The sequence below is a fragment of the Vulpes lagopus genome, chromosome 2, assembly GCF_018345385.1.
Source record: "Vulpes lagopus strain Blue_001 chromosome 2, ASM1834538v1, whole genome shotgun sequence".
Lineage (NCBI taxonomy): Eukaryota > Metazoa > Chordata > Mammalia > Carnivora > Canidae > Vulpes > Vulpes lagopus.
In genome coordinates, this window is record NC_054825.1 from 150,840,350 (window position 1) to 150,867,593 (window position 27,244).

Here is a 27,244-nt window from a genome sequence, read left to right on the forward strand (position 1 = left end):
CAGAACACTTCTATTAGCCTTACATTAGTTGGGCAAAATCATCTAACACAGCTTATTTTATAATAAAATATTTTATAAAAAAATTGAGTAACTCATGTAATTTATTGAAAAACAGTGATTACATGAGTGTAAAATTTTTGTGTGTCAGTTGTTTAACCTTGTGATGGCTTGGCTGATTGGGAGCTATGGCTTGCTGTTACTACCCAGCATCACAAGATTATTATCCAATTGCATATCCCTAGCCCAGAAAAGATCAAAATTTGAAATATGGTCTATGAATGTGTATCACTTTCATGTTGCTATAAGGTGGGAAAATGTAAGTCAAGTCGTTTGTTTGTTTGTTTGTTTAAAGATTTTATTTATTTATTCATGAGAGACACAGGCAGAGGGAGAAGCAGGCTCCATGCAGGGAGCCCTGGGCCTAAGGCAGGTGCTAAACTGCTGAGCCACTCAGGGATCCCCAAGTCAAGTCATTTGAAGTTGAGAATCATCTGTAATGTCCTTCGTTGTTTCTTGTAACAATTTTTGATTGAAAGTATTTTGTCAGGTCTTAACTATAAACATTCTTCTCTGTTTAGTTGCAATTTGTGTGAAACATCTTTTTCTGTCCTTTCACTTTCAAACTATATGTGTCTTTCCATCTAAAGTAAGGTCTCTGAGAGAAAACTTAGAAATGGTGTCATAGGTTTGTTTGTTTTAAACATTCTAACAGTGTTTGCCTTTTAATTGGAGTGTTTAATACAATGATATTTAAAATACTGATAAAGACTTATGCCATTTTGCTGTTTGTTTCCTGTGTATCATATGTTTTTTGTTACTCAGTTTTTTGTTACTCATTAATGCCTTCTTTTGTGTTTGATTTTTTGTGGTGTACCATTTTGGTTCCTTTCTCATTTCATTTTCTGAATGTGTTTTAGTTATTTTCTTAGTGGATACCTTGGGGCATACAATTAACATCTTAAACTCACAACAACCTGAATTGCATTAACAGTTTAGCTTCAATACTATATAAAAAGTATGCTTCTAGGGATCCCTGGGTGGTGCAGCGGTTTGGCGCCTGCCTTTGGCCCAGGGCGCGATCCTGGAGACCCGGGATCGAATCCCACATCGGGCTCCCGGTGCATGGAGCCTGCTTCTCCCTCTGCCTGTGTCTCTGCCTCTCTCTCCCTCTCTCTCTCTCTCTGTGACTATCATAAATAAGTTAAAAAAAATAAAAAAAAAAAGTATGCTTCTATACATATCCATCCCTCCCCTTTTATGTTCTTATGGTCACACATTACATCTTCATGCATTGTGTGCCCAATTACATGGATTTATAATTATTATTTTATGCATTAGTCTTTTAAATTATATAGGTAAAAAGATGGATTTCTTTTTTTTTAATAATAAATTTATTTTTTATTGGTGTTCAATTTGCTAACATACAGAATAACATCCAGGGCTCATCCCGTCAAGTGCCCCCCTCAGTGCCCCTTACCCAGTCACCCCCGACCTCCTCTCCTTTCACCACCCCTAGTTCGTTTCCCAGAGTTAGGAGTCTTCCATGTTCTTGTCTCCCTTTCTGATATTTCCTACCCATATCTTCTCCCTTCCCCTCTATTCCCTTTCACTATTATTTATATTCCCCAAATGAATGAGACCATATAATGTTTGTCCTTCTCCGATTGACTTATTTTACTCAGCATAATACCCTCCAGTTCCATCCACGTTGAAGCAAATGGTGGGTATTTGTCATTTCTAATGGCTGAATAATATTCCATTGTATACATAAACCACATCTTCTTTATCCATTCATCTTTCGATGGACACCGAGGCTCCTTCCACAGTTTGGCTATTGTGGACATTGCTGATAGAAACATCGGGGTGCAGGTGTCCCGGCGTTTCATTGCATCTGTAAAAAGATGGATTTCTGAACCAAAAACACAGCACTCCATCTGCTGTTTCCTAACTCTCTGGTAGTTTTCTGTGGCCTAGCATCTGGATTTGAAGCCACAGGCTCACACATCCCTTCCTTCACCTACTAGCTCTGTGACCATGAGCATAATTCTTAATATTTCTAAGCTTTAATTTCTTTTCTGGAAAAGGGGGGGGGGAGCTAATGCCTGTCCCAAAGGATTATAAACATTTAGTTGAGACAATGCATGCAGAATATTTTGTACACTCATGCTTCGTAAATCCTCAATTTATTGCTGTTTTTCCTGACATTCATTGCTTTTTATAATCTGATTTTATTGTTCCAGTCTCATCTCTTCCAGAAGTCTATACTATACTCCCAAATATCATGGAACTATAATATTTTCTAGTTTTTTTTATTAATGTAATTCTTAACATTTTACTAAATTTTGTTATATTTGGAAGAAGAGAGACTTCCACGTGAAATTTATCTTTAATTTTATTTTGGGAGTCATTGTGAAGTCAGAATTTTCTTAAATTCGTTTAAAATTCTATTAATACTTCAGCTCTCTAATAAATGAAAGTATTTATATAAAGGAAAATAGAGGACTTCCAATTTGAAGTTGGTGATAAGCTTTTTTTCCATCTTTCCTTTTAAAAATAACCAATGGAATAAAAAGTTAAAATGCTACTTCTGTCTTTCATGAAAGTTAGAGGCATCTTTAATCCTTGGGATAAAAATTGGATAGGGAAGAATTTGAAAACAAAGAGCCTAAGGTTACTTACATGATACAGATAAAAAGCAACTTGTTTGAGTCCCATAAATACAGAGAATAAACTAATGGTTATCAAGGCATGGAGGGAGTTGGTTGGGGGGAGATGGGCAAAATAGGTCAAGGGGAGTGGGAGATACAGGTTTCCAGTTACAGTGTGAATAAGTCATAGGGATAAAAGGCACAGCATAGGGAATATAGTTCATTGGTATTGGAGTAGCACTGTATGGTGACAGATGGGGAAGGCATGGCATAATGTATATACCTATTCACTGCTTTGTACACTTGAAGCTGATGTTACAATGTGTATCAACCATATTTCAGTTTGAGCAATACAAAAAGAAGAAAAAGAAATGTACCTCGTTTGATCCGCAAAACCATGGAAAGACCCAGGAATTAGATGCAGTAGTATTATAGAACATAGGAGTAAGCCAGGGGCTATCAACAGGGGTATTGGTTTAAAAAACTGGATAAGGAATTTTGTGATTCTGCTTCACAGGTGACAGGAAATACATTGTCTAGTTAAGCCAGAGGGATTCCAGACAAAGTAGGGCAAAGATGAGATGCTAAACCAGGTGGGGATTAGATGAAAGTTGTCGTACTGAACAGTAGGATGTCAAGCCTTCTTCCCCTGCTTGACTCTAGACTTCCAACTTCCATGCCTAGATATCCTAGGCAGGATTGAGGGATCCTTCCTGGGGAAGTTAAATCACTCCAGAAAAATGACCCAGTAGGCCCTAATATTTGAAGAACTCAACAAAAATGCCAGCTGGCCGTTACCAGTTGACAAGCACAGTATGAACACACACAGCTTATAATTGACTTTTTCTTGTTAACGTGTTCAACATGACTGAATAGCCAGGGATTGATTGTTAATCATTTTAGGAAAGCTTCTAGTGTAAAAGAGAGACACACAACAGAAAAATGGAAGCTCAAAGGAAATAGTGCAGAGAACAAAGCCACTTTGAGGAAATGATTATTCACAACAATTAAAAGAAGAAACGCGGAGCAGGTGAGAAAGTTCCTGGAAGGAAAGGACAGAAGCAGAAATTTCAAATTCAGTGAAGCATTGGAAGAAACAGTTGAGGAACTCTCCCAGTAAGAGAGAAAAAAGGGGAGAATTAGAAGTTAATATGAAGTCCAGTATCTAACCTAGCGGGAATTCCAGAAAGAGATAACAGAAGTGGAGAGTTAGTAGATTAAGGTAACATGTAAATTTTCCAGCTTGTAGGTGCTCCATGCAAACAGTGATAAGTTTACGTACTTGTAAAGTATGTCCTGATATTTTAGAACTCACTAGAAACCAAAGGAAGATCAATTCTAAGAACTTCCAGGTAGGAAAAACAGATCAAGAATAAAGTCTGTGAATAAGAATATCTTTGAATTCCACAGCTACACATTAGAGTCTAAGTGACATTGGTGGAAAGCCTTTAAAATGCTGAAAGAAATACATTGAGTTGAGCTTTTATTAAGGGATTTGTCAAGCATACACTAGAGGGAACAGCATAGTGATTAACCCTGAGCCCGTCTCTTGCATTCAGAAGTTACCAGTAGCTGTCTCTCACTATGCATATATGCTTTTGGTATTTTAAAGCAAGTTTCAGATAGTATATCACTTCAGTCCTAAATAGTTTTATCAGTAACAAGTAGACATTTTAAAGAAACAGTTTAAAGAAGACATTTTAAAGAAAGCTATAATATTATGTCTAACAAACCTAATAATTTACTAATATCAAATACTTTGTGTTGTTTTCACCATTTTAATGCAAAGCTGTCTTTTTAGAAATTGATCTGTTCAAACCAGTATCTGGTTTTGGTTATTGATTCCCTGGGTTTGTTATTTTGATAAAGATAACAGAATTGTGCTTTTTTAAAAAATTAACTCCTTCCACATTCTGTAGCCGTAATTATATAAAGAAGAACTTTCTTTCATTATCTATTTAATGTTTACCCTGAAATATAGTCCATGCAGGAAAAACAAAAGAGATGCTCATTTCTTTACCTTTTCCTACAGTGATGAATTGTGTCCTAAGAACTTTCAGAGATAACCAACTAACGAGTGTTTTTAGTCTTGCTGTAAAGGCAGCGGTTTTTACATTTTTGAGTTCTTATCATTTGCAGTCAGTCTTTCTGATCATATTGCCATATCTTTAGCCTGTGGGGGAGCCCATAAAAATGGTGTTATTTAGATGACATCCTTGTTAGACCTATGGCTCATCTTAACATTTCTTGCCCCTGTCTTGGAGTAAGTCAGCTCTCCAAAGACCTTTGATATCTTCTGTGCAAATTGGAATTTTGAAGACCAGGACTTGATGCTAATTGTTGTTTGGTTGTATTTGCTTTTAGGACTTTTTAGTGCATAGAGATAAAAAGTAGATTTTAGAAAGGAAAAATACATTGTGAATTAATACTGGTAGCTTTAACTCAAAAGATTAAGTTAAAGATTTTAAAAGCTTTAAAATTTAAAAAAATTTTAAAAGTTAAAAATTTTTCTTCTCTAGTTTTATATTTGTGTATTTTCTTTTATTGATAATCTTGGTTCCTAATAACATGAACATAATCACTTATTTGCTTTATTGTATACATAGTAGCTCCAAAACAATATCACTATTATTATAACAGTATTGTTACTAAATACAGTTTGATTCTTTCAGGATTTTTATCCTTAGTAGGAGATTTCCCACTAAGAATGCACAAAATACTGTGTTTCAGAGTTCCTTGAAATATTATTTGTGCTGCTAGCTTGATGTACAATTAAGTTTCTTTTCTGTTTTTAGAGATTGATTTTTGTTGTGGATTTTAATTTTAACTTGGCTTATTATATGAAATATTTTCATGTCCCAAAGTTTAAAAAAATTGTAGCTAGCATTTTTTATCCTGTATTCTCTCTTCCACTGAGGATAACAATTTTTATTTTAGGTTTGGCTATCCTTTTCATTTTTAAAACATGAGCACATGCATTTAAACATTTGTATTTCCTTGCTTGTCACACAAATGTAGTATATCACATACAGTATTGTGCACCTTAATTTTTCTCACTAAATGAGAGTTCCTGGAGGCGATTCCAAGGAGTTGAAAGAGTTCTTCCACATTTCATTTTTTTTTTTGGCTGCATGATATTTTATTTCTTGTGATGCATATTTTAATTATAATAATCTTTTGATGTAATAAATTGCTTTGCATGAACATCATTTTGTGTTGGGACATGCAGCCTCAAATTTTATACCCAAGTACTCATTCACATGTCAAAATAAAGACATATCACAGTTGAGAGTTAAAATTTTACACCAAATATACCTTTCCAGGAAGCCAGAATATGTGACCCAAATAAGAGGAATTAAAAAAAAAAAAAGGGTCATAGGAAAGAAGCAAATAAATAACAAAGGAAAATATCAGGATGATAGCTGTGCATTAGACTTAGTAGGGCAGTGGGCACCAGGAGGAATGCCTGAGGTAAAAGGAAATAATAGGTTATGTGACAGGTTTGACCACATAGAAGATTATACTGAGAGTTGTTTTTGTCAAAGCTGTTAAGAAGTCTGAGAAAACTTTGGTATAAGTTTAAAGAAAACTCAGCAAATGAAAGCATGCAGTAAAGTTAACTTCAGGAAAATTAACAAGTTATATAAGAAAACCAATGTAATTACCGAATACTTTTTTTGTTTTGTTGTTTTGGGGGGAGAGAGAGACAGAGCATGAGTGGGGTGGAGGGGCAGAGAGAAAGAGAATCTCAAGCAGGCTCTATGCCCAGCACAGAAGCTGGATTGGGGCTCGATCTTACGACCTTGGGATCATGACCTGAGTCAAAAACCCAGAGTTACATGCTTAACTGAGCCACCCAGACACCCTAATCACTTAATATTTCTTGAAGTAGAAATTATTTATTTAACATTCCAGTGAAAACATTTTAGTATAATTACGTTAGGAGGATGGGGAAAAAAGGGAGAATGAGGAGTGAGTTAGTAATATCTAAATAATGATGCTGAAGCAGTGTGAACGTACTGCAGGAAAACATGAGGGTAAATAGAAGAAGTCAAGAAGTAAGAGAACCAAAGCTGCTTGTGTCCTAATAGACCACTTGTTTTTTCCCTTTGTCGTCAGCTTTCAAGCACCATTTGTTTAAATTATGTATATGTATTTGAAAAATAACTTTAGATGTACGTGGAAAATGTCTCGGGAAATTCATCATGGTATGTCTGTGTGATTAGCAGTCCAGATAGGAGTTCTGCAAACTAGTATCTCATGATGTCCTTCTTAGTGGGTATCACAGCAAGCATGTTAACTGAACATGAACTTGTGTGATTTAACTGGAACCAGTTTAGCCATCCAGGCATACGGAAGGGATCAAATATTCCAGGTCATGGCAGTAGCAGAACAGGATAAAGCACCATCAAGCTTCTATATGGAAAATAATCTAAAACCAGAAAGTAAGCAGACAAGTATCAAAGCCAGGGACCTTAAAAGCTGTTGAACGTGTTAGACTGTTTACACTTAATTTTAATAATACAGGTGACTGAAGAGGGAGAAATGTTAGGCTCATTGTTGCCAAAAGTAAGTGATAGGTGATAACAAGGAAAGAGACATATAGCTAAACCCCAGCTATCAGTACCTGTGTATTGGGAAAGAACAATCCCATGCCATGTGGAGATAAAGATGCCAAAACTGTCGAATAGTCCTTTGGAGGGATTGTGTGGGGCGGCTCAGTGATGTTGCCACTGATCTAATAACCACTCTTGGCTAGCCATTTAAAATCAGGGAGCTACCAGATTTAGCCATTGCTGTTTATTACCGAGGTTTATATGAAGTATTTCTTATTGCATCCCTGAATTGACCTTAATTCTGATACATACCCAGAGGATAGAGGAATCAAGGATGAGGTGTGATGTAAGGTAAGAGGAGGTGAGGTTTTGGATCATATCAGACATGCGCTATGTGGAGAGGTATATACCTCCTGGAGTTGCCCACCTCAGAAAGGGCCATCAGTCATTTAAAAATATCTATTTATTCTCTTGAGAATTTGCTTTTATTGTGTTTTTCTTTCACTAAGATTCTTTGGTCTTCTCCCTCTACTCCTACTTCTCCAACAGAAGTTACATTAGTTAAACTTGTTTGTCTAATTCGTATCTCTGCTATAATGGAGTTAAAATTTCCATTTGAGAAGCTAAAGGATTAATACCTGATTTGTAAGTTTGATTATGTTTACTTTATCTGATTGGGTATATATGAATCACAAAGTGGAGGAGAATTCGTATCTTTCTCTTTAATCCTGTATATTTGCTTCTTCTTTTTTTTTTTAGAGGAAGTCCACAAATGAAGGGGACACCCCATTTTAAGGAAGAACATTGTGCTCCAGCATTAAATTTAGAAATGAGGAAAATACTGGATTTGCAAGCACCCATCATGAGGTATAGTACTCTGGTTAAATTTAGCATTTTTTGATGACACTATATAATATAGTTGGTTAATCGCATGACCAGTAGGAAAACCGATTTTATTTTTCACTCAGGGTAATTTTTTCTTTAGCTGTAAATGCTTGATTAACCCTTAGTACATTGTTATACTTCAGTTGTTTATTTAATAAAGCCTATAAATTGAGTATACTAACCATAATCTTATCCAGAAATTTATATTTTTTGGTAAGATCTAGAATTGTTTGAATGATACAACATAGTGCATGTTACTTGAAATGACACTGATAAAAGTCATCCAGGTTGAGGAAAAGAGAAAGTGCCTTTATTTCCAAAACCTTCATAAGTTTTGGGAAATATGTGAATACTTGGAAGAAAGTTAAACTTTCTGATCTCATTGTGAATAAAGATTTTGTGATAAGAGGGCCAGAAATACCAAAATACAAAAAAATTGTATTTATTGGTGGAAAAAATAAGTGTATGTGTAATTTGGCTTTATTTCCGTAATTGCTTTGCTTTTGACATTTTAGGTGTCTATGATGTGTGGGTCTTGTTAAAAGTATATTTTTTAAACTTAAAGTTTTTTACTACAATGTTTTTTGTTTCTTTTTTAACATTTTTTTTATGAATCCAGAATTAAAACTGGACCTCCAAGAACCTTTTCCTGTACCCAGTTATATACAATCATAAATTATGTGATATTTCCAGCCTTTTGTGAATAGAAATGGCTAGTATTTCTTATCTCTTATGATAACATTTGCTTTTAAAAAAATTAGAAGTAGTAGCAAAAGAGGTATTCCTAATTCAGAATTCATCGTTAGGAGTCATTAAAATTTTCCTGTCAGAAAACCTGCAAATAAATTCTTACAAAAGGACACATTAACAAATTAGGTTAAATAAAAGTAGAAAAAGGAAGGGAAAAAATGGCTATACGTATGATCAGAAGATAACACAAGCTGTGAAAACAGGGAAATACGCTTCCAGGGAATATCATGAAAGGCCAGTTTTCGCAACACGTAAAGATTTTAGCGAGAAAAAGACAATAGAACAAATATAATATAAACAGAATATAAATAGTTTTCATCTTCTGTATTCCAATTTAATACATTACATAATAGATCTCTATTAGAAGATTAAATAAATGACTTATATGTGTGAACAGTTAGGTAACATACTATTGGGGAGGAACTCAGGATGAGGAGAACTTTACACATTGGTGGTAGGAGTGTAAATTCATACAGTGTCTTTGGAAATTGATTAATAAGTAGTGTCTTTCAGAGTTATATATGCTCATGGTCTTTGTCCAGTATTTCTCTTTCTAGGAATTAATCCTACAAATAATTCAAATGACAGGCTTACAGAGTTTTTCATTGTTTATAATAACAAAAGATCAAAAACTGCCTAAATGTCCATCAGTGGGGAGCTGTTGAAATAAATTTTCTTACTTAGAGGCACCTGGTGGTTCAGTGGTTGAGCGTCTCTTTGGCTCAGGGCCTGGTATCCTGGGATCGAATCCCACATTGGGTTCCCTGTGAGGAGGCTGCTTCTCCCTCTGCCTAAGTCTTTGTCTCTCTGTGTCTCTCATGAATAAATAAAATCTTTAAAAAGTTTTTTTTTCTTCTACACAATGGGAACAGTATACAGCTGTAGAAATAATGAGGGCACTCTTTTTTGCTTTCTGCCCGCCCTCCGTTCCTTTTCTTTCTTTCTTTCTTTCTTTCTTTCTTTCTTTCTTTCTTTCTTTCTTTCTTTCTTTCTTTCTTTCTTTTCTTTTCTTTCTTTCTTTTCTTTCTTTTCTTTCTTTCCTTTCTTTTTTCTTTCTTTCTCTTTCTTTCTCTTTCTTTCTTTTTGGAGGGGCTAAGAGAGAAGGAGAGAGAGAATCTTAAGCAGGCTGTACACCCAGTGCAGAGCCCCACATGGGGCTTGATCTCACGACCTTGAGATCATGACCTGCGCCGAAATCAGGAGTTAGATGCTGAACCAACTGAGTCTCTCAGGCACTCTTTACTGGAAAAACTTCCCAAATATGTTGTTGGGTGAAAAAAGCAAGGTGTACTCTGTATAATAATGCTAGTAGTCCTTTTTAAAAGGAAGCTGTTAGCGTTAGAATATGTATTGTTCTGGAAAAATGTATGAGGCGGCATGAGAACGGAGTGGCTAGGCCACAGATTTGGGGAAAAAGAATTTGTGGTCTTACTAAATATTGAATTATATGAATGTAGTATATGAATATATTGAACTGTATGAATATGTAATGCCCGTGTTTTAAAGTCTTCTGATTCACAGTTCTGAAATAAAAATAAAAGATTTTTTTCACCATTTTTTTGTTAGAATACTGTGCAGCTACTGGTGCATATCAAATAAAACTGTATGCAAGTGGCTGGCTGTTGTCTTACCTTGTGTAGTCCATCTTTTTATGTATTCTTTTCAAAGAAAAGGAAGGTTGTTCTGTTGTTATTTGCTTCAGTGGGATCAGGGTTAGAGAGGATTGAGTTTGAATTATGATTCCCTTGGTCAGAAGGTTACTCTTTACCTCAGATGCTATTTCAGCACAGAGATTCTTCTCCAGAGTGTAACTTGGTCCAAAAGGAATGTGGAATGTCTCTGTGGGCAGCACTTTGCAAGCATGGCTTTCTACCGTTACCCCCTGGCAAAATTTATGGATCATTGGGATGGGATAGAAAAAGAGGCTTTAAAGAAAGAAATCCTGACATCTTGTACAAGTTTAACTTGTCAGGTACTAAGTGGTTTTATTTGTTTTAGTCAGGTGCTAGTTTTTAATATACAAGTTTGGATGACTGGAAATCTCTAAGGTTTTTCTCAAAAGTTGAGAAAAATAATTGCATTTTGGAGCAGTATTCCTAACACATAATGCATACTTGTTGGAAATGTGATTGGAGATGAGCTGTGTTGTTCTTGCATTGAGGGAGAAGATGTGATATTTGGACTTTTTATAACTGACTAATTTCCTGCTTACCACCAAAAATAGAAGTTGTATAAAGTTAGAGATAATGGTTAAACTTGGTTGTAGGCATAATATGGCAAGACTTTTGCCATCTTTTAGTTTTTGCTTGAAGAAAGAATAGGATTAATGGTGAGCATCTGATGTTTGTTATTACTTGAGGATTGAGAATCCTTAGAAGGTGAGAAGTACTAATATAATTAAAACTCTTAGTCTGTTTCTACCTAATACTGCATAATAAATACTAATAAATACCACAATTTATTCCATATCTTCCTCCAGGCACTTAAGGAAAGCCCAGTGTAGCATATAGTATTTAATACTTATTAAACATTAAATATATCTACATATTTGAGAATTGGTAATTATGAATTCTTTATTTCCCATTAAGAGCATTTGATTAATCAGAAATACTAATCTTTCAAGATCCTACTATTATGCTTCTAAGATACTAAATTAAGGGTGGGGGGAAGACACACCTCTGGGATATTGGTTATCTGTTAAAAAGTCCATGAAGTCAGTGATTGCAAAGGCTGAGGATATAACTTAGAGTATATTTATGTACATTTTGTGTGTATTTATTCCTAGGGGGTGATTTTCAAAATACTTAGAAACCAATGCAGCATGAAAAGATTCCAGAGAATCCTGATACCCTCTTATGCCAAGAATGAATCCTTTAGTTTTCAGATCTTTGTGACACTGGCAGTCAGTGGGCCCACACTTGCATGGTATGGGCTGAGGCCTATTGACTAATTTATGGAAATTCTCAGTATTTTAACGAACTCACATTATCTTTGTTTTAATGAGTTTGTTTACTTTCAGTTAAATGACGAGGATCTAATTTTTTCCTGTGGATTCTTTATCATGTTTATGGTCGTTACTTTAAAGTCATTGCCTTTTAATTCCAGCATCAGAATTGATGGAGTCTATTTGTATGGTTAGACTTTTCTCTTGACTCTGGATCACCTTTTCCTGTTTCCTCACATGTCCGGTCATTTTTTGTGCTAGCCCTGTGGGTGACAGTGTGGAGATTCTGAATTCTTTTAACTTTATCAGAAGAGAAATGAGTTTTGCGTAGTAGGCAGTTAAATTACTCCAGGATGACCTTTATATTGTTCCTGTCATATGCAGTGATTCTTGTAGGGAAATAGGAACAGAGGAGGGGGAGAATATGGTTGGAAAAAACCTAGGCCAAGTCCTGCTGACTGAAAATCACTGATAAACCAGCAGCTGTTCCACTGAGTTGTTTCTCTTGACATTTAGCAGCAGATCTGAAACATAAAGTTTTATATTCTGTTCACTACATGCCACAAAGAAATTTTACACTAAAAATATAAGTTTGAAGGGAAGAATATATAATATGTCAAAGGTGAACTTTCTATAAACTCAATTGATTACAATCAAGAGACGGAGCTGGGTAAGGGAATGTATTATTCTATTCTTTCTAATCTTTATGGTAGGGAAGAAAACACAGTCCTTGGAGAATGAGTCATTGAACACAGTTTTTAAAGGATTGAAGGTTTACTTTAAGAAGTAAAACATTAAAAACGTTTCCACTGCCATTATAGATGAAAATATTTCTGAAATACAGTCTTAAGTATGAAAGAAAACTTAAAAGTATATAATATACTTAATGTAATAGTATATATTATAGACACATCACACTTTTCATTCTCTCTTGCACTTGATACTCTTTTTTTTTATATTTTAAAGATTTTATTTATTTGAGAGAGACCGTTGAGAAACACAAGCAGAGGGAGGAGGTACAGAGGGAGAAGCAGACTCCCCTCTGAGCAGGGAGCGGCATGCCATCCCAGATACACCTTCCAAGGACCTCGAGATCATGACCTGAGCTGAAGGCAGATGATTGAGCCACCCAGGCACCCCTAGCATTTGACAATTTTCTTAAATTTTTTCTTTCTTTCTTAAATCCATCTGACAACCTTGGCTTTCTTGATAGAGTAGTTTCCACTGGTTCCCATGGTTCTCCTTTTCTTTCTCTGTGCCAGTACCTTTGCACTGTCATTCATGGATTCTCCTTTCCTCTTTCTTTTCTTTCTCCTTCCACCTCCCACAACATTTAGTGCCAGATATAACCTAGCACCAGTGCCTTAGGGGCTAGGTGTCTAAGAGTAAGCAAAGTGAGCATTTATTTGCCATTAGCTAAGTAAATGTTAAATCTCTTTGTAAATAAATGCTGAGATCATATTCCATAATTAATTCTTGTGTCAACTGAGTTGTCTTCTGAAGGGAGAAACTGTTTTTTCGCCTCAGAATCTCCAACGCAGAGCATAGCATCTGTCATAGAGCATGGGCTTTATAAATGCTTGTTGTGGGAATGAACAACATGAGGCTCAATGATGCTGTAGAAATAATGAGGTCCATAACCGTGCACACCAGTAAAATAGTCTCTAGTCAAATGAAGTTCTTTGAATTTAAATTAACTAAAAGTAAATTTAAGAATTCAGTTCTTTTGTCCCACTAGCCACATTTCAGGTGTTCAGTCCCCATATATGGCTGCTGGTTTCCATGTTTGATAGCACAGATACAGAGCATTTTCATCACTGGGGGAGGTTCATATTGGCCATGACTAGAGGATTATTATCTCTGTGCTTTGTACGGCTCCAGACTGTCAACCTGTCATAAGTTGTACTTTTTATGGTTTCTTTGCCTTTTTTCTTTTTTGTCAGCTTTCATTTGTCCTTCCATCGTTGAATTTGCTGTTTCAGTATTTCTAGTTTTTTAATCTGGTTGATCAGGTTTGTGACAATGGCTACCTGAAGTCTTTTATTTTTTTCCAGAATTTCTTATTCTAGATTAAATTATACATAGGTGAACCAACTTAATATAGCTAAGTTGTAGATGACTGACGATTTCGTAAGTTGGTTCATGATCCTCTCTGTATGAATATTCTCCAAAGCAATTGTATTCATACTCATTGCTTTCCCAGTCTGCTCTATTAATAGGTAATTGGTTCTAAATTGGTTATTTCTTTACAGTTTGCAGTCCGTGCTGGAAGATCTTCTCGTTGCTACTTCTGATGGACTTCTTCATCTTATTCACTGGGAAGGAATGACAAATGGAAGGAAAGCTATTAATCTTTGCACAGTACCTTTTTCAGTAGATCTGCAGTCATCTAGAGGTAGTTACACCTTCTGCACAGGGTAGAACCGATGTTTAATATTTGATACAATCTGGTTAGATATTTGCTATGGATGAACATTGATTTTTCTACTTTGGAATTCATTATGTAAGGGGAATGTATGTGTGTGTGTGTGTGTGTGTGTGTGTGTGTGTATAGAAAGGAATGGTTTAATTGTTTGGTGGTATTAGGTCATTAATTTTGTCCTTTACTATTCTTAAGGGGTTTGCAAACAATCAATATAAGGTCATTATTTACTGTATTTATATTTATATTTCATGTACTTCTGTTTCCATCAGCAGGTTCATTCCTGGGTTTTGCAGATGTGCACATCAGAGACATGGAGTACTGTGCTACACTCGATGGGTTTGCTGTTGTGTTCAATGATGGTAAAATTGGATTTATTACACCAGTGTCGAGTAGATTTACAGCAGAGGTATGACTTTTACTTTGGAATGCTTATTTTCTTTATTTTACATTTATTAATTTTAGTTTTTTTTGTTAAATTCCTCCCCCACTTTCCTTATTTAAGATTTTAGAGTTATTAAAAAAAAAGATTTTAGAGTTATTATTAACAACTTTTTAAAATCAACATGTATAATACTTAAAAATAATATAAGTAGACAATTCTATTAGATATGTTGAAGAAAAATGATAATCCTTCCCTATTCCTGCTCTCTTCACACCCAGTTTCCATTCTTGGAGGCAACCACTTTTTTTTTTTTTTAAACTATTATTTTGCTACTTATCTCCATTACTCTTGTGTGTTTGTGTTTTCTTTAATTTTAAATTTTTAGGCTATTTATTACTTCCCACTGTGGGAAAAGACCATTTGCTTCCCTGTTCCTACCACATTCATATATTCTTCCCATCTTCATAGTATAATTATTGTGATTTTGAGTAATTACTATTCATTGTTTATATTGTTATTGCTGTACAAACCCTATTAGTACCTGAGCCATGTGATATGTTTTATTTTTTCTTTCCTGAACATTTCCCCTCTCACTGAGAATTAATAATTGTTTGTTCTTTATATTTGTTTATTTTTTACGTACTTACCACCAATTCAACCCCATACTGTGTGCTGTTTGTGTAAATATCCTCTCAATTCTTTTAGATGTTCATTAGACGTTCTATTTGTTTCATCTACTTGAAATTTCTCTTGGAACCTCTGGCTTGCTGCAAACTGGACTGCTTTAACACCATGTACTTCTGCATTTTTATCTTCTATCATCCCGAGAATTTCCTTTGTTCCTTTATTTGTATGAGATCTTTTCATAGTTAATGGTTAATTAATGTATGATTAGTTAATATGTGAATTTGGTTGCTGTGACAGAGATCCAAAGTTAAAATTTGGATTCACTGAAAGCTCTGTGGATTTTGGTGGGTTTGGTTGACCCTAATCTAATTGTCAGCATTGGGTGAGCTCACTGGATTGTTTCCTTTCCTCCCCTCTCTGTATCCAGTGTTCATTGGAAGAGAGTCCTACAGTTCTTTCCAGAGAATATAAACATGACTGGCCCAGTATTCTGGGTTTTAAGTTATGGAAACATTAAATTAGAAGGTCCAAATTCACTTATCCATGTTCTCAGTGTGACCCAGAGACAGCAGGGTTTTTAATTTTGTTTTTCTCCAAAGAAAAATCTCCAGTGTTCTGTTGGAATGAAAGTGGGTATTTCTTAGCTGCTCAGATTGAGACGGTACTATGGGAACACCCAGATGATGCTTAAACAGGCTTTAAAAGACTAAAAGTCCTACTGCTTTTAGTTCACCCTTTCTGAGAAATCTCAATCTCCAAGCCTTTTTGTACCCTACAGTGTAAATTTAGCTGTTTCTTAGTGTTCTTTATTATTATTATTATTATTATTATTATTATTTAAAGATTTTATTTATTTATTCATGAGAGAGAGAGAGAGAGAGGCAGAGACACAGGCAAAGGGAAGCAGGCTCCTTTCAGGAAGCCCGAAGTGGGACTCGATCCCAGGTCTCCAGGATCACACCCTGGACTGAAAGGTGACGCTAAACCACTGAGCCACAAGACTGCCCTCTTTGTGTTCTTTAATGCAAGTTTAGGATGCTACTTATCCATATACTTCCTACCTTTTTTTTTTTTTTTTTTTTTTTACTTCCTACCTTTTAAAATACTCTAAAAAAAAAAAAAAGATATTCTGATACTACCTCTTCTCCCTTTTGTTGTCCTTGTCAGTTTATGCTTTTGAAGAAATTATTTCTGTTATAAAAGTTGGGATTTTAAGAGAGAAGCTAAGTATTTATATTCAGTCTATTCTCTTTAACTGGAAACATTTTAAAATTTTAAAAATTTATTTATTAGAGAGAGCGTGCACAATCAGGGGAAGCAGCAGAGAGAGAGGTAGAAGCAAACTCCCCACTGAACAGGGAGCCTGATGCAGGGCTGAATCCCAGGACCCCAAGATCATGACCTGAGCCAAAGGCTGACACCTAGGTACCCCAAGATTTTTTAAGGGCATATTGTTTTCTTTCTTTTTTTTTTCTTTAAAGATTTTATTTATTCACGAGAGACACGGGGGGCGGGGGTGTGTGTGGCAGAGACACAGGCAGAGGGAGAAGCAGGCTCCATGCAGGGAGCCCGACATGGGACTCGATCCCGGGTCGCCAGGATCAGGCCCTGGGCTGAAGGCGGCGCCAAACCGCTGAGCCACCCAGGCTGCCCGGGCATATCGTTTTCTATGTATAGAGTCAGCTTTAGTATTCCTAAAACTGTTTTCCATTATTCACATAGTAAAGTACTAAATAATGCATTTGTGGTAATAGTCAATATATAGGAATACAAATGAGTTTTTGAAGAATTTAATTTTTTACATAGTAAAAAAAATAATAAAATAAAAATTTTTTTACATAGTAATTTGTAATTATGCTTGGTATTTAAATGTTTTTGTTGAAAACAAAAATCCTAGAGCTGAAAAAGTGACTCATTTCTAAGTATCAGCTTTTATCATTTTTATTAGGCTTTGGTTAAAGAAACTTTCCAGTAAATTAAGAATTTAGAAAAAAATGAAAAGCAAATGGACATTATTAAATAAGTTAGAAAATACAAATTAGAAGTAAAGAATACATATGTATATTACTGGCAATTGGGAGATACACTTAATGACATATATTTTTTTTTAATTTTTATTTATTTATTTATGATAGGCACACAGTGAGAGAGTGAGAGGCAGAGACACAGGCAGAGGGAGAAGCAGGCTCCATGCACCGGGAGCCTGACGTGGGATTCGATCCCGGGTCTCCAGGATCGCGCCCCGGGCCAAAGGCAGGCGCTAAACTGCTGCGCCACCCAGGGATCCCTTAATGACATATTTATATTAGGCACTACTTAAGTGCTTTGTAAAAATTCTTTTTGGCATTTTTGAGGCATTTAACAGATATATTAAAATATGTCAGATTATACCACTCCCCTGCTCAAAGCCCTTCCAGTAGGACTAGATAATTAGGACAAAACCTACTGAAGACAACTAGAAAAGCTGGAGAAAAACGTTTTTTAATAATGTACCTGAAGGCTTTGGAGAGCTAACAATACTGCAAAGAATCCCCAGGCAAGGGAGGCAGAGGCTTGCATGCACAGCAAGGCTGTATGTGGTGACTTGCCTTGGTCTCACAGATGTGTGAGTGAAAGCAGCTAGACACAAAAGGATATGTGCTATGATTTTATTTTATGTAAAATTAAAAATAACATAGGCTGTTCTAAATTAGAATTTATATGGATGCATGTTCTTAAGTAGTATTGGTCTAAAGGAAAAGAAGGAAGTGATTACCATTTAAGTGTAGATGTTGGTTACTTCTGTGGTAGGTAAGGGTATATTGGTCAGGAGAGACACGGTTAGATACTGATAATTCTTGGCCTACGTGCTAGCTAATTCCAGTGTTTACTTTGTGATATTATTGAGATGTACAATCTTATAATTATGTATTGTTCTTTAATGTGTTACAATTCATAATGGAAAAATTCTAAAAAATTAAAGATCCTCCAGTGACTATGTATAAATTAGGGAAAAAGCCAAAAAGGTTTTATAGTGGCTTTCAAAGCCCTGTAAATTTGACCTCCTTTTACATCTGTACCTCATCTACTACTTCTTTCCTCATTCCAATTCACTCCATCTGCATAGGCTTCTTTGATGTACTTGAACATGCCAAAAATGCTACTCCATTGGGGCCTTTGTACTTGGTATATCTCCTTGAGTTCGTTCCTCAAAATGCATTTGCATTTGGGGAAAACTTACTGACTTTTCTATCCTCCCATACTATCTGTTTTCTATAATTGTTTTATTATTTTTTTCTACAGTATTCACCAATCTCCAATATACTATACAGTTTTGTTTTGTTTTTTAACTTAACAACCTCCTAACAAATATAAGGCAAGAATTTTGGTGTTTTTGAACACCTGCCACATCCTCCACACTTAGAACAGTGCTGGGTGAATAGTGGGCACCTGGAAAATACTTGTTACAGAAATCAGTTAATTAATTTCAGTCTAAGCAGTGGTCCAAAGAAATAATGCTCAGTGCTATCTTTACCTTTTTTGGTCATCTAAAATAGTGATTTTTTATTATAATTGAAAAATACCAAAAAAAGGGAAGCAGATATGCCATGTTTAGATAATTGATTATATAGCTCATTTAAATGGGAATTAAATAAAATCTATAGTATTATATCTTAAACAGAGCTGTTATTTATATTGGATCTTCTAGAGTGTTTACTATTAGGATCATCCAAAAATAAAATGCTGTATTGTATAGTGTGCTGTGTTGTGTGTTGTGCTTATTAAACTAATAATCATAATGACCTTTGCCTTAGAATTTATCATCTAAGACATCCTTGATTTGAAAGGTAAAAACAAACAATGGAGCCGAATAGCATAGAAGCTTAATAATAATGTATTCATTTATTGAATGCTTAACTTTTTGAATGTTAGTCATTGTATTAAGTAGTTTACATGTATGTATGTTCTCATTTACTCTGCAAAACACTCTTAAGAGGTAAGAACTTATGAAAACAAAACTAAAGCTTGGAGAGGTCAGATCATTATTTTAGCATGTGAATAGTAGACCTGAGATGTTAGGCTGCCAGGCACTATCCTGTGAATCTTAGTAGGTTATATCATACGGTAAAATAAAGGAATAATAGAGAATAGTAAGCACTTGACAATCACAAACCACTTTTAAAGGATAGATGAAATAAAATTTGCTGTTTTCTACAATTGAGCAGTTAAACACAATGTGGGGGGTGATGGGAATAATATTAGTGAGCAAGTTAGATTCAGTTCCTGCTGTCAAGATGTTTATATCCTAATAGGAAAGTCATCTTCATTTAGTTAGGTTTACAGATTGAATGTCCATTTTTTAGTGTTTTACATGTAGATAAATTAGCTCTAGACTGAGCTCATTTGAGAATATTTATTGAACTAATTAATGAAATTGATATTCCGATGGTAGTCCCGATAGAATATTTTCTTAGCCAGATGAAACCAAAGAAAGCCATACAAAACTGTATGTTTATTGAAGGAGAATTATACTGATTACAGTGTATTTAGACAGTGTATTTAGACAGCACTTTTAAAACCTTCATTATTTTTCTTTATTATAGCAGCTTCATGGAGTTTGGCCACAAGATGTTGTTGATGGAACTTGTGTAGCAGTAAATAACAAGTATCGACTCATGGCATTTGGTTGTGCAAGGTAATTGATAGAGACTTCTTTAAGAGTGATTGTCAGAAATAATGGTTTTTTTTGTGTGTGTTTTTTTTTCCCAATATATTTTTTTAAACAATAAATGGTCTTAAACATACTTGTAAACTTTGTCATGCCTATCACAATATAGGAGTCAGCCTTAATATAAAATCTAAAAGCGGGACACCTGAGTGGCTCAGTGGTTGAGCGTCTGCCTTTGGCACAGGGCATGGTCCTGGAGTCCCAAGATTGAGTCCTGCTTTGTGCTCCCATCAGGGAGCCTGCTTCTTCTTCTGCTTATGTCTCTGTCTCTCTCTTTGTGTCTCTCAGGAATAAATACAATCTTTAAAAATAAAATCTGAAAGCATTTTATTGGGTTGAAGCAAAACATATAAAGGGCAGATTTAGGTTATTAAGTGTTTTAATTTGTAAAGGTGAGCTTTTCTTTAGTGATTGGAACTTGTAATTTAAGTTATAAATTAAAAAGATTAAATCAGCCAAAATTTAGGTTCTTTATTATTTAAAAGAGGATCAGGGAAGATATTTTTCTTTTTTTAAAAAATAATCTTTTCTTTTGGCTAGTATCCAAAATCTATAAAGAACTGAGTCAAACTGAACACAAAAAATCCGGTTAAGATGGGGCACTTGGGTGGCTTAGTGGTTGAGCATCTGCTTTCGGCTCAGGGCGTGATCCTGGGGTCTGGGATCAAGTCCTGCATCAGGCTCTTTTGGGGAGCTTGTTTCTCCCCCTGCCTATGTCTCTGCCTCTCTCTCTTTCTCATGAATAAATAAAATCTTAAAAAAAAAAAAAAATCCAGTTAAGAAATGGGCAGAACACATGAGCAGGTTTTTCTCCAAAGAAGACATACAGATGACAACAGTCACATGAAAATGCTCAGCATAACTCACCATCAGGGAAATACAAATCGAAACCACAAGGAGATACCACCTTACACCAGTCAGAATGTCTAAAATTAACAACTCAGGAAACAGTAGATGTTGGCTAAGATGTGGAGAAAGGGGAACCCTTCTATAGTGTTGGTGGGAATGCAAACTGGTGCAGCAACTCTGGAAAATAGTATGGAGGTTCCTCAAAAAGTTAAAAATAGAACTACCCTTTGACCCAGCAGTTGTACTACTAGATATTTATCCAAAAATGCTAACTTGACTTGCACCTAATGTTCATAGCCAAAACATGGAAAGAACCCAAATATCCATCCACTGATAAACAGATAAAGATGTGTGTAATGGACTATTTATATATATTGGAGTGTGTGTGTGTATGTGTGTAGAATGGAATACTAGTCATTGAAAAGAATGAAATCTTGAAAAGAATGAAATGATGTGGATGGAACTAGATGGTATTATGCTAAGCAAAATTAAGTCAGAAAGACAAATAACATGTGATATCTTTTTTTTTTTTTTTTAAGATTTTATTCATTTATTTGAGAAAGAGCACAAGTGGTGGCCAGGGGAGAGGGAAAAGCAGACTCACTGCTGAGCAGGGAGCCCAACAGGGCCTGGATCCCAGGATCCTGGGACCATGACTTGAGCTGAAGTCAGATAATTAACTGACAGTTACCCAGGTGTCCCAACAAATACCATATGATCTCTCTCATTAGTGGAATTTAAGAGACAAAACAGATGAACATGGAGGAAAGGAAAGAGATTGATAAGAGATTCTTAACAATAGGGAACAAACTGAGGGTCACTGGAGGGCATGGGGGGAGGGTAGGGTAACTGGGTGATAGCATTAAGGAGAGCATTTGATATGATGAGCACTGGGTGTTATATGTAACTGATAAATTGTTAAACACTACATCTGAAACTATAAGGATGTATTATGTTTGACTAATTGAATTTAAATTTTAAAAAATGAAAAAACCTCTCCATACTTAAAGGAAAGTGTATGGGTCCAAATACTCAGTTTTACAAATATTTATAATACAAACACCTCAGTTCATAACTGGGTCAAGAACTAGAATGTTGTGAGCTGATAAAAGTTTCAGCCCCACTACTTCCTAAATCACAACTCTTACCTCCTCAGCACACTTACAGGTAACCACTGTTCTGTCTTTGTGATGATCATTTACTTATCTTTATGGTTTTACCACATATGCATGTGCTCCTAAAGAGCATAATTTACTTTTACCTGATTTTGAACTTTATAGAAGTTCATGTTTATGAACTTCATATTCTAAATATGTTTTGGGTCTAGCTTCTTTCAGTCAGCATTGTGAAATTCACCCATGCTGTTTGCCAGTAGCAAAAATTATTTTTTGATTGATATATGGTGTTCTGGTGTATGAATGTATCATAATTTATCTGTTTTGCTATTAATGGCTATTTACATTGTTTACTGGTTTTCAAAAAGAGGATGTTTTCTTAGATAATAATTCAATATCTTTGTCATACGACAGAATTAATGATAGACCCCCAAATAAGATCTAATTCTCAATCTATATTCAAATTAACCCTGTTGTCACCAAAATTTCTTTTATAGCTCCTTGTTTGCTTGTTTGAACCAGAGTCCGTCAAAATCAATGATTTGTATTCGGTTATTGTTTCCCTGTCATCCTCTTTTGCCTGTAACAACCCATACACCTTTTTCTTATTTCTATGACATTAACTTTTTAAGAGTCCAGGTTGGTTATTTATAAAATGTCCTGCTTTCTAAATATGTCTTGTTGTTTCTTCATAATGGCTTTTTTTTTTAAAGTTTTTCTTTTCTCCTTTTTTTTTTTTCTTTTAAAGATTTTATGAGAGAGAGAGAGAAAGAGAAAGAGAGGCAGGCAGAGAGAGAAGCAGGCTCCATGCAGGGAGCCTGACATGGGATTCGATCTTGGGTCTCCAGGATCACGCCTCAGGCTGAAGGCGGCGTTAAACCGCTGAGCCACCTGGGCTGCCCTTCATAATGGCTTTTAGTTAGTTCCTCTAAACCTGTCATGATTGGAACCTTGAAGTGTGTTCTTGTTGAGCTAGTCCAGTTAGATGATGAGGAAGTTCACACAGGAACATCGGACAGGAGCAGTGGCAGGTGCACAGTACCATGCTGCCTGCAGTCAGGGTAGTACCCGCAGGCCTACCAAGGCCAAGTAGTAGAACCCATGAGAGGCCCTTCCCCAGGACAGTGAAGGTAGAATCTTGGCCTCCGGCCTCTGTCTTCTTACTTCTCATCAGTTGGGAGGGTGCCAGCCTTTTTTTTTTTTTTTTGTGACCATGAGTTGGGGTGGAAGTTTTGTGATTGTAGCTATGTGACCTAACAGACTAGAGGCTTCTAGCTCTGATCTTCCAGCCCTTAACAGAATTAATTGCTCTGAACACTAAACTATAGCTGGTATCCTTTGAGTAGGAAGGTAACTTTCTTCTAGGATGCCAGTTTGCAAGGGGATCAATTCTACAACCTAATTCTTACCTTTATGTTTAAAGGTTTGACCAAATGCTGGTTAAACATTTTTTATCATATGTAATGTACTTGCAATGGCACCATATAGCACTAATGTTAAGTTGTCCTGATACGAGTGATATTAAATTTGGTCACTTGTGATTATAACTGTATCTCTTACAGAGATATGTTTTTGCTTTGAGGTTAGTGAGTAGTTTCTTATGCATGAAGAAACATTTTTTCCTGTAATCGGTTAATGAGAAATGGAAATAAAAATAATTTTAACAATTTAGGCAGTAGAGAATACATGAAAGGTTAGTTGTCAGTCTTTTTTAAGTATTGACTTAGCACCAGTTTCTTGTATTAAAAATATTTGGATTCTCCTCACTGACTTGTTTAGAGCTCAGCAACCCAGAGTTACCACTTGACAGTTGTCAGGTGCAAAGCAAAAACAAGTAAATACCTGCTAGCTACTTAGCTACTTAGGGCTGTCTTTCAGCAAAGTGTCTAATTGGGCAGGTAGTCTGGAAAGATACCTATTCCCAGGCATTTGACTTCTGACTGAGATGGAATTAACATCAATGTTCTCACTCCCATGTGGGAGGAAAATGGACAAAAATATGAAACAGTATGACAATATGAGTTCAAGACCTAGAACATTAGGCAGCAGAGGACACTGGTCCCTTGAAAGATGAGAAATAAAACTTTGCAGATGCCTCAGCTTTAATTACTTTGAGAGAGTTTCCAGGCTGTAGCACAAGGCCGGGGAGACAGAGCCTGGCAGATTGCCTGAGTTGAGTTACAGGGAAGTGAAAATCTGGGGAGACCTAAGCAGCTGGGTCTCAGGATGAGACATGAAGGATGACAGGTGGATAGGGAGTTCCAGAGAGCTGGAGAGGGTCTCTTTTGTATTAAATAAGGGAGATTAAAGATCCAAATCAAACATTGCAGAAGAAAAGAATAAGGATTTGGAAACATAGGGAGATATAAATTATCCAGAATGAAAGAGAAGAAAAATATTTAAAAACGCAGCATTAGTGAGCTGTGGGATAACTTCACATGGCCTGTTAGTTTGGGTGTTTTATTGAGCCTAAGCCCTGATCCTTCAGAAGAGCGGACCTGGTTGCATGTGGGTCAGAACTGCTGTGGGAAAACTGTCTGGCTTCCCCCACAAAGGAGTGCATATAACTGCCAGAACATTCTGGCGGTGATGAACCCGTATCATCCTCATGTGTGCAAAAGCAGCCGTAGGTTTAAACAGTAGTTTAAAAATAACATTTGTGTTAAATTTTCAATCTGAAAAGAATTCCATAAGCAAAACTTTTTTTTTTATGATCATTATAGGTCAATTTTGAAATGTAGCTTAGAAGTAATATTACAAAGTTTTAGTTTTGGTTTCTGGCCGTTCATAAATTTGGTCTTTGTAAAGATTTCTTAAGTGAAATCATTATATATACAGTATACACAAAATAGCATGTATCATGTGTGTAGATATAAAAATTATATAGGACATAAAAAATAGTAAGATGAAAATCTGTATAAAATACTATCCGGCATGAGAGATAGCACATTACCAGGGCAGATGCCTCTCCCTGCTTCCACTTCTTCTTAAATATCCCCCATTCTCCACCAGAGATGATGTCCCCATTAGCTCTTTGTTGCGTTTTTACTACAAATGTATCTACTATGTTTTGACTGAATAGAAACAGAATTATACTATGTATATGCATATTGGCTGTCTATTTTAGTGCATGTGACTAAAGTCAAGTTAGTGCTATATGCTAGACTACTATGTGATTATACTACAGTTTATGCTTACTTTCTCTTGCTGGACATTCGTGTTGCTTCAATTTTTTTGAATTTATGCACAATACTATACTGAACATTGTGCATGCGTCTTGATACAAAGACAAGGATATCTCTGGGATATATTTAGTGGAAAATTTTACTGGATTACAAATATGTATTTGTTCAGATTTATGAGACTGCAAATTACTTACAAAATGGTTTGGGTTTAGTTTACGCTTTTACCAGCAGAACATAACCATTCCATAATGATGCTTTCTGTATTTGTATTTGTCTCTTTTCATTAAAAGCTTGTGTGTTTTTCACAGTGGTACTGTACAGGTTTATACAATAGATAACACCACTGGAGCTATGCTGCTGTCTCATAAACTAGAGCTAACAGCAAAACAATATCCTGGTGAGTTATTTTTTTCCTTCTTATTTGTAATTTTTTAATGTACAGGTAATGATATGTGTAGCAACTGTGGATTTTCAATGATGCATGCTATAAATCAAATACTGTTAAAACATATAGTGGTACTTTGTGTGGCCCAGGGATTTCTGTGTACCTAGAGGGGCTCCTGAGGATGCTCCCTTTATTGTTATTGTTTGGTTTAGTCCTCTGTGTCTTTGCATAGTTTTAGCTTTTATAGTCTTTGGACTTTGCTCTGGTTTCTTAGCTGACTTCATTGCCTTTGTTATTTTGCCTTCCAATTCAGCTTATCCATTCAGCAAATACTTATCAAATACCTGCTATAGGACAGACTCTATTCTAAATGGGGAATACAGAGCAGTAAACAAAACAGTGTCTCTCTGAACCCCTTAGTGAATCTTGAGTGGACCCTATAGGATTAAGTCGAAAGTCCTTGTTATAAGAAATGCTTTTGACTGAAACCAACAGAAAACCCATGTTATAGTGGCTTAAATAGGACTTGTTTTCTTTACTAGCAAGAAATCCAAAGGTGAGTTACTGCTGGCCTTCATTTGGCCTTTGCTTCAAGGTCTCAGGTAGTCTCTGAGTTGCAAATATTACTTCTGCATGTGAGTCAAGAAGAAAAGCATATGTGGAAGAAGAAACAGCATATTTGGTTTTTTGATCAGGAAAGCAAAAGGTTTCTCAGAAGCATTCCCACAGCCTACCTGGTCCAGCTGTCTTCTGCTTACATCTGATTGGCCATAATTCTGTCCCATTCACTACCTTTGGATTTTCCAAACCTTTATGGTAGAAGTGAGCAAGGGAGAACAAGGATGGAAGTAGATGTATCAACCAATCAACTGTGTCTTCTACATATGGGGCACATAAGATCTCTTGCTGGCGTTATTTCTTGGTTTGCTCAGCCCGTAATGTCTCCATAATTTTACCATAATACCCTATGTTAAAAGAAATACCAAAAGTTCCATTTATTAAGTAGTTAGGTCTAAATCCTGGTAGCATTTTCAAAAAGTAATGCCCATAAATGGAAAGAAAAATAATATTTTAATTTTATTCTTTTTTTATATTCATTCATTCATTCATTCATTCATTCATTCATTCATTCATTTATGATAGTCACACAGAGAGAGAGAGAGAGGCAGAGACATAGGCAGAGGGAGAAGCAGGCTCCATGCACCGGGAGCGTGATGGTGGGATTCGATCCTGGGTCTCCAGGATCGCGCCCTGGGCCAAAGGCAGGCACTAAACTGCTGCGCCACCCAGGGATCCTTTTAATTTTATTCTTAAAGAGTATTTTTTACTACTAGGATGTCTGTGCCTATTGGACACTGTACAACTTTTCAAACCTTGGAGTTGGATTGGGTACAGTCACCCACATTTCCTGTTCCACATTGATGTTCACATGACAGTTTTTCTGCAACAACTCCTAAAGAGTGGTCTTTGCAAAGATGTAACATCATCAAAATAAATGTAGCACAGCCTAATAATGCTGCAACTGTGAACTACCTAGAGCTAACAGTTTACATTGTGTCCAACAGATAACTATATATCTGTGAATATATAAGAGAATACTGTTGTATTTCTCTTGAAGATCTCATGGAACCCCCTGTGAGTTCTCTGCAGTGCCCTGGGATACGCTGCACATAGACAGGAACTGCAGGCTTGCCCTTTACCAAACCACCTGCAGATCCCTGAGAGTCAGCCATTGTCTCCTATTGTTTTCTTTACCTGAAATGTCCCATATGTCTATATGGAGGG

The 27,244-nt window shown here is 35.8% G+C and overlaps 1 protein-coding gene across 4 annotated transcripts in view; it reads left to right on the forward strand.

Moving 5' to 3' along the window:
- Nucleotides 1-27,244, forward strand: part of RIC1 (RIC1 homolog, RAB6A GEF complex partner 1) — a 146,373-nt gene that overhangs the window by 80,644 nt on the left and 38,485 nt on the right. For 3 of the 4 annotated variants that reach the window (XM_041745431.1, XM_041745433.1, XM_041745434.1), the window contains 5 exons: nt 7,964-8,071; nt 14,036-14,178; nt 14,478-14,614; nt 19,801-19,892; nt 25,383-25,471. In XM_041745431.1, the coding sequence (XP_041601365.1) occupies nt 7,964-8,071; nt 14,036-14,178; nt 14,478-14,614; nt 19,801-19,892; nt 25,383-25,471 (569 nt within the window). The remainder of the gene's footprint in view (nt 1-7,963; nt 8,072-14,035; nt 14,179-14,477; nt 14,615-19,800; nt 19,893-25,382; nt 25,472-27,244) is intronic. The other variant, XM_041745432.1, reaches the window with a different exon arrangement.